General features: G+C 49.6%; 1 protein-coding gene across 3 annotated transcripts in view; it reads right to left on the bottom strand.

Moving 5' to 3' along the window:
• Positions 1–13718, bottom strand: part of LOC106612913 (schwannomin-interacting protein 1) — a 301652-nt gene that overhangs the window by 33484 nt on the left and 254450 nt on the right. The window contains exon 1 of one of the 3 annotated variants that reach the window (XM_014214575.3): positions 2731–3129. The exons of the other annotated variants lie outside the window; for them this stretch is intronic. Within the exon in view, the coding sequence (XP_014070050.1) occupies positions 2731–2760 (30 nt within the window). The 5' untranslated portion in view covers positions 2761–3129. Of the gene's footprint in view, positions 1–2730; positions 3130–13718 lie in introns of those variants that run through there. 3 annotated transcript variants of the gene reach the window in all.

Genomic DNA, 13718 nt, shown 5'->3' with positions numbered 1-13718 from the left:
CCCCTCCTGTTTCACCTCCTTCTCCCCCTCTACTCCTCCTGTTTCACCTCCTTCTCCCCCTCTACCCCTCCTGTTTCACCTCCTTCTCCCCCTCTACCCCTCCTGTTTCACCTCCTTCTCCCCCTCTACTCCTCCTGTTTCACCTCCTTCTCCCCTCTACCCCTCCTGTTTCACCTCCTTCTCCCCCTCTACTCCTCCTGTTTCACCTCCTTCTCCCCCTCTACTCTTCCTGTTTCACCTCCTTCTCCCCCTCTACTCCTCCTGTTTCACCTCCTTCATTGCTGCACCCCTCTCCCCTCCTCCATCATCTCCATTTTATTTGTCCATCTACGTACTTGTCTTTCGTCCTCCTCCTCTCCCTGCGTTACAGTCACATTGTCTATATTGTCGGTGAGTATGAGGTGAGTAAAGCTCTGATGTACTGCACCACTTCAGCACTCCACTCATCTAATCATTCCTCCCATTCCTCGTTAAGTAAAGTGGGACACTTCTGTCGCAGTCTGGAGGTGCCGTTTCCAATCCACCCGCCCACGCACTCTCTCACATCACACACACACACTTTACATGTACTGGCTGTTGTGCGCTACAGTGGCAATAAACACATCGCATCTCAAGAATATACTCAATAAAACACATGATAATAAACATAAACCCTTAAATATATTATGCACAAACACACACACACACACACACACACACACACACACACACACACACACACACACACACACACACACACACACACACACACACACACACACACACACACACACACACACACACACACACACACACACACACCCTTCCCAGACATCTATTGATCAGGCTCAGCCCAGGGGAAGGGGGGAGGGACATTATTCCCTGAAGTCAAATGTGCGCTTAGCAACCGCCTTAGTAATCTGATTCCCAGACCCATCCCATAATACAAACACCAAACCCACTGGGATGTTCCTGACAGCCGTGACACACAAACCCCTGCAAGATACGAGAACCACTAATGAGAGTCAGCCAGTATTACATGATGGAAACCTTTGGGAATACACACATGCATACCAGTCCTACTGCAGTATCTTCTCCCCTGGAAGGGCAAGCTCAACCCCTGTTGCTTCACGACAGCTAACATAACACATCCTCTACTCGACTAACAGCTCTGTCTAGTCTCAGCACTATTTATTTATTTAACCTTTATTTAACTAGGCAAGTCAGTTAAGAACAAATTCTTATTTACAATGACAGCCTGCCCCGGCCAAACCCGGACAACGCTGGGCCAGTTGTGCGCCCCCCTTTGGGACTCCTGAGCGCGGCTTGTTGTGATACAGCCTGGAATCGAACCAGGGTCTGTAATGATGCCTCTAGCACTGAGATGCAGTGCCTTAGGAGCCCTAGATGAGAGCGCTAGCCCCAGGTAGTCTCAGCACTAGTCCCAGCTAGCCTCAGCACTAGTCCCAGCTAGTCTCAGCACTAGTCCCAGCTAGCCTCAGCACTAGTCCCAGCTAGCCTCAGCACTAGCCCCAGCTAGTCTCAGCACTAGTCCCAGCTAGTCTCAGCACTAGTCCCAGCTAGCCTCAGCACTAGCCCCAGCTAGCCTCAGCACTAGTCCCAGCTAGCCTCAGCACTAGTCCCAGCTAGTCTCAGCACTAGTCCCAGCTAGCCTCAGCACCAGTCCCAGCTATCCTCAGCACCAGTCCCAGCTAGTCTCAGCACTAGTCCCAGCTAGCCTCAGCACTAGTCCCAGCTAGCCTCAGCACTAGCCCCAGCTAGTCTCAGCACTAGTCCCAGCTAGCCTCAGCACTAGTCCCAGCTAGCCTCAGCACTAGTCCCAGCTAGTCACAGCACTAGTCCCAGCTAGTCTCAGCACTAGTCCCAGCTAGCCTCAGCACTAGTCCCAGCTAGCCTCAGCACTAGTCCCAGCTAGTCTCAGCACTAGTCCCAGCTAGTCTCAGCACTAGTCCCAGCTAGCCTCAGCACTAGTCCCAGCTAGCCTCAGCACTAGTCCCAGCTAGCCTCAGCACTAGTCCCAGCTAGTCTCAGCACTAGTCCCAGCTAGCCTCAGCACTAGTCCCAGCTAGTCTCAGCACTAGTCCCAGCTAGTCTCAGCACTAGTCCCAGCTAGTCTCAGCACTAGTCCCAGCTAGTCTCAGCACTAGTCCCAGCTAGCCTCAGCACTAGTCCCAGCTAGTCTCAGCACTAGTCCCAGCTAGTCTCAGCACTAGTCCCAGCTAGTCTCAGCACTAGTCCCAGCTAGCCTCAGCACTAGTCCCAGCTAGTCTCATTACTAGTCCCAGCTAGTCTCAGCACTAGTCCCAGCTAGTCTCAGCACTAGACCCAGCTAGCCTCAGCACTAGTCCCAGCTAGTCTCAGCACTAGTCCCAGCTAGCCTCAGCACTAGTCCCAGCTAGTCTCAGCACTAGTCCCAGCTAGTCTCAGCACTAGTCCCAGCTAGTCTCAGCACTAGTCCCAGCTAGCCTCAGCACTAGTCCCAGCTAGTCTCAGCACTAGCCCCAGCTAGTCTCAGCACTAGTCCCAGCTAGCCTCAGCACTAGCCCCAGCTAGCCTCATTACTAGTCCCAGCTAGCCTCAGCACTAGCCCCAGCTAGCCTCATTACTAGCCCCAGCTAGCCTCAGCACTAGTCCTAGCTAGTCTCAGCACTAGTCCCAGCTAGCCTCAGCACTAGTCCTAGCTAGTCTCAGCACTAGTCCCAGCTAGTCTCAGTCAGTGTCCTGTCTTACCTGGTGAGAACAGTTTTCCTGGTGAACCATCCTTCACAGCATTCTAGACAGGCGCAGGCTTGCTGCGCCTCGGGAATGACAACGGGAGTGGGAGTGGGAGTGGGTTCCCAAAGCTGCTGCGGTTTTCCGGCTGAGACACAGGGGGAGGAGAGGGGGAAGAGATCCAGCCCCAATCCGGAAAGAGAGACCAGAGAGAGAGAGAGACTGACTGTATGTCTGCGTTCTGGTGTCACTCTCCACTGATCCTGCTGCTACTGATATGGCTGCTCCTCTCCTCTGTAGTGTCCTCTCTTTCTTTTTCCCTCTGTTGCTCTGTCTGTCTGAGAAGGGTAGGGTCTGATCACTTGTTTTCCAAAAGAGAGGGAGGGGGAGAGAACTCAAAAAGGGAGGGGAGTGAGAAAGAGGAGGAGAAACAGAAAGGGAGAGTGAATTCCGTGGCCGTCTCTCTCCCTGCAGGAACGGGGAAGGGGCAGACTGACTCATCACAGACACAGTCAGCCAATGGGGTGATAGAACAGGGTGGGGGGAGACAGGGGGCGGGGTGAGGGATCAGAGGGGGAGGTGACCTTCCACTGGTCTACAGAGCTAGAGCACAGAGGTGGAAACGCCCCACAGAGAGAGAGAGCGAGAGAGAGAGAAAGGGGGAGGAGGGGGACAGAGAAAAAGAAAGGGGGAAGAGGAAGGATGAGAGAGGGGAGGAAGAGAAGTAACTCCCACACCAAACACTCTTTCATCTCAATCCCTAAATCTTCTCTAAGTGCTGAGACACTATCTTAATGGTTGCAATTTGAAGAGAACTATCTTAACTATAAGCAGTCCTCTTGGTGAGTTACAGGGGTATTTTCCATTCTCTGCTGAGTAATCCACTCGCTATACTTTTATCTATGACCTAATTACAGTATTTGGGGAGTATAAAAAGTCTGCAGGGCGTCTTTAAAAACTAAAAACTGTTTGAATGTATGACTAATGCCAAGTAGCACATATTCATATTCATAGGTTTTCACTACTTGTTGACTGTTTTCTCAGCGTTGGTGTGTATGAGTATGACAGAATGCGTAGTTCCTTTCCTCTCTGTCCGTCTGTCTCTGTCCGTCCTCCTCCCTCTTCTCTGTCCCCCTGTGGTACAGGATTATAATCTGTCTGGAACAGATGGCCTCTCTATAATCCACCAGCAGGGAAGGCCACCCTGCCCTGGATGAACTCTTCTCGCTCTACCTTTCCCTCTATCCCTCCATCTCTTTGTGTTTCTCCGTCTCTCTGTCCCTGACAAGTCAATGGCATGCATGTGACAACACTCTCACTGAATAAGCAGGCCTGCTATGCAGCAGGGATTTCAGTGTATTCCACAAATATTCTAGATCAAAGTATATTGTTTTGTATTGGTTGTCCATGATGGAACAATAGCTTGGCTACTGTGTAGAAGGACAGAACGCTCTCTCCATCCATCAATATCTCTCTCCCACTGATCTCTCTCTCTCTCTCTCTCTCCCTCCCTCCCTCCTCTCTCCGGTCAGAGATAGACAGATGTCTCTCACACTGTATGCCCTCACTGGAACAGTGTATGTGATTGAGAGATCGCTCTCTCTGTCTGTTATTGATCTCTGTTGTGCAACGGTGGCGTTTATCGATAAGCCCAGTCCAGGGTTTAATGACCTGGAAGTAGATCGATGTTGCTCCTGGTCTGATCCGAGTGGCCAGGCTCTGGATCGTTGACTCTGGCCTGGAAGGGTCAACAGGGTTAACAGTGGCCCTCTGGGCTTATGGTAGAAAGTCCAATAAGACAGAGTAGAGAGGAACCCTACACACTACAGGTGTATTAGAACAGATCCATTGTTTCAGTAGTATTAACCATCACACTGTCTTGTACTTCATCAAAAGGCTCACTGCTCCCTCTCTGGAATACCAATACCACACTAATAAAACACAGTAGGAATATAAATCATAAACACACACACACATGGACAGACACACGCTCCCTGAGCTATGTTTTGACATGAGAGGATCCAGCCCCCACCTCTCTCCCCTCCATCACCATGGTAGCAGACACTTCCTGCTGACCTTCTGTTGGTTGTCAAGGTTTTGTGAATCTGAATCAAGGGCAAGGTGGACACACAAAGCACATCCACACGCATATGAGACTGTTAACACACACATGCACACACACACACACACACACACACACACACACACACACACACACACACACACACACACACACACACACACACACACACACACACACACACACACACACACACACACACACACACACACACACACACACAGGACAAACATCCAAAGATTTGATTGTCTACTATAGCTATTGAAAGCAGATTACGGCCCAACCCATCCTAAACCAACAGGGAGTAGCCTAGATGGAGGTTATAATCTAGAGATTATAATCTGTAGATTCTGACTCAAACTGCTACAGAATTTCCATGTGGCTTTTCAGACCTGGCCACAAGAGAAGTCATGTAGAATATGTGAATATCATCATACTGTGCACTGTAAGGTATGTGTGTTAGAGTGACTATTAATCTCTTTGAGAGTGTGTGTACATATATGTGTGTGTGTGTGTGTGTGTGTGTGTGTGTGTGTGTGTGTGTGTGTGTGTGTGTGTGTGTGTGTGTGTGTGTGTGTGTGTGTGTGTGTGTGTGTGTGTGTGAATAATGCAGTGGAGAGTGTTTAGAGTTGTACCAGGGAGCAGGCCCAGCCCTCTTCCTCTCTCTTCTCTCCTGCTCCTCCTCCTCCTCGTCCTCCTCCAACACAGAACCATACAGAATCAAAACAGACAGCTATATATAGAGGTGTATGAACCTCGGAGAACTCACTCTGTGTGTGTGTGTGTGTGTGTGTGTGTGTGTGTGTGTGTGTGTGTGTGTGTGTGTGTGTGTGTGTGTGTGTGTGTGTGTGTGTGTGTGTGTGTGTGTGTGTGTGTGTGTGTGTGTGTGTGTGTGTGTGTGTGTGTGTGTGTGTGTGTGTGTCTGTGTGTGTGTGTGTGTGTTTGCTGTCCCTGTTTCCGAGGGTGTGTCACAGATACACACACTCAAGCGGGAAATAAGAAATACATACAATCTGATCTGATCTGATCGATGGCCCCAAGACATAAAACTGTAGACCAGATGAGAGGACAGAGACAGTTGGCTCTAGCTGATCCCAGGTCAGATCTGACCTGATCGATGGCCCCATGACATAAAACTGTAGACCAGATGAGAAGACAGAGACAGTTGGCTCTAGCTGATCCCAGGTCAGATCTGACCTGATCGATGGCCCCATGACATAAAACTGTAGACCAGATGAGAAGACAGAGACAGTTGGCTCTAGCTGATCCCAGGTCAGATCTGATCTGATCGATGGCCCCATGACATAAAACTGTAGACCAGATGAGAAGACAGAGACAGTTGGCTCTAGCTGATCCCAGGTCAGATCTGACCTGATGGTTCCAGTTAGGTTTGGGAGTTAGTAGGGTAATAACATAATGGAGGGCATATCTAATTCATTTATTGAACGAAGTTTCCTCTCTCTCTGTTTATCTCCTTCTGCATCTTCTTGCTCTCCCTCCCTCCCTCCCTCCCTCTACCCCCCCACCCTCCCTCCCCCCCCCCCCCCCTCCCTCCCTCCCCCTCCCTCCCTCCCTCCCTCCCCTCCCTCCCTCCCCCCCACGCCATCTCCCCACCCTCCCTCCCTACACCCCACCCAGTCTCTCCCTCCCTCCCTCCCACCCACCCTTCCTCCCTCCATCCTTCCTCACAGCTGGATGAGAGGAGCACAGATGCTTTTAGAGCTGACATTTTCTGTCAGTGTAAAAACACTGAATATTTAACCAGTGGGTCTCAGCAGGAGGAGAGGAGCCTGACTGAGACCCCTCAGTAATGAGCTCTCTCTCTCTCCCTCACTCCCTCGCTCTCTCTCCCTCGCTCCCTCTCTCTCTCTCCCTCACTCCCTCGCTCTCTCTCCCTCGCTCCCTCTCTCTCTCTCCCTCACTCCCTCTCTCTCTCTCCCTCACTCCCTCTCTCTCTCTCTGATCATGTGGCTTCAGTTAGAGCCTGGCTAGGACTACAGAGGAGAGATCATTGATCTCGATGTGTATGTCTCTGGAAGAGACTCTATACATAAAGGTGGCACAATGGGACATATAATAGAGGATTCTCCATCTGACAAAAGAAGATGATTTCTTTCCCTCATTAGCAGTTGTGGGTTCGTTATGTTGTTGCAAGTGGGCTACAGTGATTGCTTTGGGAGATTCTCATTTGGGCAAAAGACCGTCCTCAACTCCTTTGTTGTTTCTCCTCCGTGACCTGAAAACCGATAAGTGGTCGAGTGGTCGAGGAGAGTTTCAATTCGTTAGTAGGTGAATGAAGGAGGCTGCTCACCTCCTTGATTACTTACATCGGCAGAGGATGCCTCTCTCAGCAGGTAGCACAGAAGTGTTTTAGAATCCGCCACCCCCTTTGAATCAGCTGGATGCACACATTTAAAACCAGAAATGAGTTAGTGTTTTATCTGTAAAATGTCAGCCACAACTAGCAACATTTGTTTTATCCCTTTACACATTTATTTTATCCCTTTACACATTTATTTTATCCCTTTACACATTTATTTTATCCCTTTACACATTTATTTGATCCCTTTACACATTTATTTTAACCCTTTACACATTTGTTTTATCCCTTTACACATTTGTTTTATCCCTTTACACATTTATTTGATCCCTTTACACATTTATTTTAACCCTTTACACATTTGTTTTATCCCTTTACACATTTGTTTTATCCCTTTACACATTTGTTTTATCCCTTTACACATTTGTTTTATCCCTTTACACATTTATTTGATCCCTTTACACATTTATTTTAACCCTTTACACATTTGTTTTATCCCTTTACACATTTATTTTATCCCTTTACACATTTATTTTAACCCTTTACACATTTGTTTTATCCCTTTACACATTTATTTTGGGATTCCACTCCTGTAAATGTAATTTGTCTGATGACACGAATGGAGAGAGAGTCTCTTTTCATACAAGCGCATTTGTTTCCACGTTTCCTCTCCTCCCCTACTCGACTACCTTTGACCTTCAAAAATAGGCGAGGAAAGGATGGAGGAGATGGCAAAACCAATTGAGAAACTCCCAGTGTCCCTGTAAACTCCCTGTTAAGTTATGTAATGGAGAGTAAGAGTCAGAGGGGTCAGTCTGTATAGCCTGGGTGTATAGTCAGTCTGTATAACCTAGGTGTATAGTCAGTCTGTATAGCCTAGGTGTATAGTCAGTCTGTATAGCCTGGGTGTATAGTCAGTCTGTATAGCCTAGGTGTATAGTCAGTCTGTATAGCCTGGGTGTATAGTCAGTCTGTATAGCCTGGGTGTATAGTCAATCTGTATAGCCTGGGTGTATAGTCAGTCTGTATAGCCTGGGTATATAGTCAGTCTGTATAGCCTAGGTGTATAGTCAGTCTGTATAGCCTGGGTGTATAGTCAGTCTGTATAGCCTGGGTATATAGTCAATCTGTATAGCCTGGGTGTATAGTCAGTCTGTATAGCCTGGGTATATAGTCAGTCTGTATAGCCTATGTGTATAGTCAGTCTGTATAGCCTGGGTGTATAGTCAGTCTGTATAGCCTGGGTGTATAGTCAGTCTGTATAGCCTGGGTATATAATCAGTCTGTATAGCCTAGGTGTATAGTCAGTCTATATAGCCTGGGTATATAGTCAGTCTGTATAGCCTGGGTGTATAGTCAGTCTGTATAGCCTAGGTGTATAGTCAGTCTGTATAGCCTGGGCGTATAGTCAATCTGTATAGCCTGGGTGTATAGTCAGTCTGTATAGCCTGGGTGTATAGTCAGTCTGTATAGCCTAGGTGTATAGTCAGTCTGTATAGCCTGGGTGTATAGTCAGTCTGTAGAGCCTGGGTGTATAGTCAGTCAGTATAGCCTGGGTGTATAGTCAGTCTGTATAGCCTGGGTGTATAGTCAGTCTGTATAGCCTAGGTGTATAGTCAGTCTGTATAGCCTGGGCGTATAGTCAATCTGTATAGCCTGGGTGTATAGTCAGTCTGTATAGCCTGGGTGTATAGTCAGTCTGTATAGCCTAGGTGTATAGTCAGTCTGTATAGCCTGGGTGTATAGTCAGTCTGTAGAGCCTGGGTGTATAGTCAGTCTGTATAGCCCTGGGGTGTATAGTCAGTCTGTATAGACTGGGTATATAGTCAATCTGTATAACCTGGGTGTATAGTCAGTCTGTATTTCCTTGGTGCCAGTCTGTCAGAATGTCTCTTTCCGGTCAACAGGCTGTATAGTCATGCTGAGGATGTGTCAGGGCTACAGCTCTGTGTGTTCAGTGTGGCAGTGACAGATGATGCTCTCCACATGACCTGGCTACCAGCCTCATTCACATGCTGTCACACACAGGGAGGGAGAGGACGAAAGAACAGACACAGTCACAGACAGAGCGAGAGAGAGAGAGAGAGAGAGAGAGAGAGAGAGAGAGAGAGAGAGAGAGAGAGAGAGAGAGAGAGAGAGAGAGAGAGAGAGGAGAGAGAGAGAGAGAGAGAGAGCTCAATCTTCGGCATGTAATACCATTGAAAGCCGTTACAAATAACCATCCCACAATAGGGAAGTGGGAGCTTAAAGGTTCATGGTCCCCCAGACTACCCACCACCATTAACCCTGTAATCACGCGGAATGAATGTGTCGAAAATAGAAAAACTATGAGAAAACTATGAGATCTTGTTGAGAGAGAGACAGAAAGAGATAGAAAACATCTCATGAGTTTATGCGTAAGAAAAGGACACTCTCTATTTAAAGAGTTGCCCTGCGTTAGTAATGCATTCTGGCAGGGATAGAGTCCGTGTGTGTGTCTGCTCTGAACAGGACTTTTATTTTTAGCCTGGTATAAACAGACCCAGTTGGGAGGCCCTGTCTAGTGCCCGGTCCTCAGCCCACCTCAGCTCAAACACACACACATACACAACCGCACCAATTCACCAGCGCTGCCGCGCCCCGCCCATGGTGGAGGGAGAGATGGAAAGAGAGAGAGAAAAAAGAGAGAAGGGGGTGAGAGTGGAGAGAGAGAGAACAAACACACAAACCACTGTGCCTGATTCTGCCCTTTGTTCTAGCGGTATACCCACTGACAGCAAGGTGATGGATGGCTGTTTCAACTGTCTTGGAGCTGAAATCATGCTACCATTCTCTCCCTCTGCTTTGCTCTCTCTCTTTCCATGCTATAAACTATAGGTCTTTGCTCTCTCTCTTTCCATGCTATAAACTATAGGTCTTTGCTCTCTCTCTTCCCATGCTATAAAGCTATAGGTATTTGCACTTTTCCTCTCATATTTTGTGATGTTTCCTCTCTCGTTCAAGCTATAAAACAGTACTCTCCCTCTCTCTGTTTCTCTCTCTCCCTCTCTCTGGTCTGCAGTGACTGTGCAGAATGTTGAGTGACAGACACAGAGCTATAACCCAGCTCTTAACGGCAACATAAATCCCCATTTCCTCTGCACCATGCTCTGCCACTCTCAGCCCCTCCGCCCTTTCATCACACCAGCCCACGTTTTCTTAGGGGGGAGAGGGGAAGGCAGGGGAGGCAGAGAAAATGGTCTCCTGCTGTATTCTGCTTGTTCTGAGAGGGGGCCATAATGTACTCTGACAGCTTGAGGAAAAAGACAATTAGCCAGGAACAGGACTGGGAGAAAGGGGGAGAAAGGGGGAGACAGGGAGGGGGAGAGAACCAGGGGGAAAACAGTATGGAACTAGAGGAAAAGTGGGAGTCGGGGTGAAAGGGTGTTTGGCCAGAGGGTGAGTATACAGTAGGGTGGATGATCTAGTTACAATACATTGGGTCAAGGGTAGGTGTGAGGTTAGCAAAAAGGTAGGCATTTCTCTGATGACGATGCTGGTAGTTTGTACTGTATATTTACATTTAGACTTTTTATGTGAACAACTCCACGCCTCTCTGCTCTCTCTAGGAGCTCAATGACTCACCGTGACTAAATCAGAGGAAGGGTGTGTGTGTGTGTGTGTGTATATGAGAGACGCTGATGGAATGCGTAGCTCTGGTCTCCATCCACACCGACCGGGACTCCGCACTGCAGCTGGCTCGCTTTGATGACATCCCACCTAACTGCTTATCCCAGGCTATCTAGGCTATGTGGTGTACACTGAACTGATACCCAGGGAGATAGATTGAATGTAGAAGGGAGGGAAGAGCAGTCAAGCTGTGAGTGTGTGTGTGTGTTTGTTAGTATGTCATTACTAGGCGGGGTCACTGACAGAACTGCACGTTGACATTTACTGAGAGCGAATGTGACTGTGTTTCCTGTGCCAGTCCTGTCTAGCTGCTTACACCAGAGCCAAACCTGATGACTCTGCAACGTACTTGTTTCCACGTGTTGTCCAGTACGAGCGCGTGAACAGTATTCTGCTCCCTCTGTATACCGTATCAGTGAAAGTTTGTAAATGTCAGGGCCAGGTGTGTGTGTGACTCAGAGATGGTGGTTGTGATCAGACACATGGCCATGTCAGAACAGCTGGACCACAGCACAGTTCCCCACCCACTGACTCCGACGCTCTTTGACCACAAACTCTCAAGGTGCCTAAAACATGCCCACACAACATCAATGACCGTACAGGGTCCTGACCAAACCACACGAGCTGGACTTATACAGGGCTGACCACACACGCTTAGAGAGCCAACGGCATTAGCTCCAGACAAACCAAGTCACTGGGACGCAGTCTAACTCCCTGTTGTAGCTGCCAGGTGGTTTAGTCCTCAAGCACATTTCCTCCACCACAAGACAACACTGCTCCAGGCCAACAGCTAAATCAGACCCCTCGCGGAACAGAACAAATCTCTGATTGTGTCCACTGCAAAGTCACGACCGCCAGACAGAGACAACAGAGCAGAGAGGACAGCGCCCGACTGACTATATTACCACAGAGTTACAACGTTGCCAGACTGTCACAATGTGTTGGTTCAAACTGGATCTTAGTCAGGTCAAAACTCTCTCAGGTGGAAACATGGCATGAAAGAGGGTATGGTAGTAATGTAGTCAATAGCACAGGAAACTAAGTATGATGACAGGGGTGGTTTCTGAGTAAGACAGAGAGAGAGAGAGAGAGAGAACAGCCTGACCAGCGAGTCCCAGGTAGTAATAAGGCATCATGGCTGGGATCATCCCCCTCTTCTCTCCTCCTCCAAGACACACCTGCTCTTTGTTAGACGCCACATAGCAGACAGTGGTGGAGAATATAAAACAGCCCTCTGGCTACTGAAAGACACGTGGTCTTTCTCTGTGCTGGGTCTATGGTGAAACACACACAGGCTCGTCGTTCTCAGGTTCTATGTACAATGACACATTGAAGTAACTGACAATATCATTCGTCAAAAAGGATAAGCACAATAAAGTGTGCAAAACGATCTAAAGAACAAGTTATAATCCAAAGTACAACGTTTATACTAAGGTGATCACCCCTGATATGAGAGGAGTGTACAGTGTTTACCTGGGTGTACTGCCCAACTTGCTGTGTGGAATCCAAGGTTCAGCTGCAAACTCCTCCACTTATAACAAAACTATCTTCCCAGCCGCTGGCGATCCTCACAGGAAAACTGGAAAAAAGCCAGAACCTTGAAGCAGTAACAGAAACGTGTGTAGAGCACCAGCAGTAGAGAAAACAGTCCGACTTTGAAGCCTGGACAGCACGGTCTGCCCACAGCGAGAGTGTGTGAGGAGTGTGTGTGAGAGCTGTGTAGGAGGCCGGGCGTGCTGGAGCGGGTACTGACACACACAGGCGGGTTAGGGAGAGTCCCAGACGCTTGGGGGCTGAACCAGACACCAGAGCCCCAGCACCTGGCCATGGCCCTGCCCACCTCTAACCCCACTATCCCTCCCCTGGTCTGGACCTTTCCCTCCCTCCCACCCTCCACCTGATCCTAGCCTATCCACTCCCACCTCTTAACCCTGTCACCAAACACTTCCACCCAACCCCCATCTACTCTCTGCTGCCCTCAATCCAACCCCCATCTACTCTCTGCTGCCCTCAATCCAACCCCCAGACACTCTCTGCTGCCCTCTACCCAACCCCATATACTCTCTGCTGCCCTCTACCCAACCCCCAGGCACTCTCTGCCGCCCTCTATCCAACCCCCAGACACTCTCTGCTGCCCTCTGCCCAACCCCCAGCCACTCTCTGCTGCCCTCTACCCAACCCCCAGACACTCTGTGCTTCCCTCTACCCAACCCCCAGGCACTCTCTGCTACCCTCTACCCAACCCCCAGACACTCTCTGCTGCCCTCTGCCCAACCCCCAGACACTCTCTGCTGCCCTCTGCCCAACCCCCATGCACTCTCTGCTGCCCTCTACCCAACCCCCAGACACTCTCTGCTGCCCTCTACCCAACCCCCAGACACTCTCTGCTGCCCTCCACCAAACCCCCATGCACTCTCTGCTGCCCTCTGCCCAACCCCCATGCACTCTCTGCTGCCCTCTACCCAACCCCCAGACACTCTCTGCTGCCCTCTACCCAACCCCCAGACACTCTCTGCTGCCCTCCACCAAACCCCCATACACTCTCTGCTGCCCTCTACCCAACCCCCAGGCACTCTCTGCTGCCCTCTACACAACCCCATATACTCTCTGCTGCCCTCTACCCAACCCCCATCCACTCTCTGCTGCCCTCTACCCAACCCCCATGCATTCTCTGCTACCCTCTACCCAACCCCCTGACACTCTCTGCTGCCCTCTACCCAACCCCATATACTCTCTGCTGCCCTCTACCCAACCCCCATCCACTCTCTGCTGCCCTCTACCCAACCCCCAGGCACTCTCTGCTACCCTCTACCCAACCCCCATCCACTCTCTGCTGCCCTTTACCCAACCCCCACCACTCTCTGGTGCCCTCTACCCAACCCCATCCACTCTCTGCTTCCCTCTACCCAACCCCCATCTACTCTCTGCTGCCCTCTACCCAACCCCATCTACTCTCTG

Source organism: Salmo salar, chromosome 09 (assembly GCF_965601325.2).
Source record: "Salmo salar chromosome 09, fSalSal1, whole genome shotgun sequence".
Classification (NCBI taxonomy): Eukaryota; Metazoa; Chordata; class Actinopteri; order Salmoniformes; family Salmonidae; genus Salmo; species Salmo salar.
Note: the sequence above shows the minus strand (reverse complement) of the source record. Positions and strands in the feature narration are given on the sequence as shown.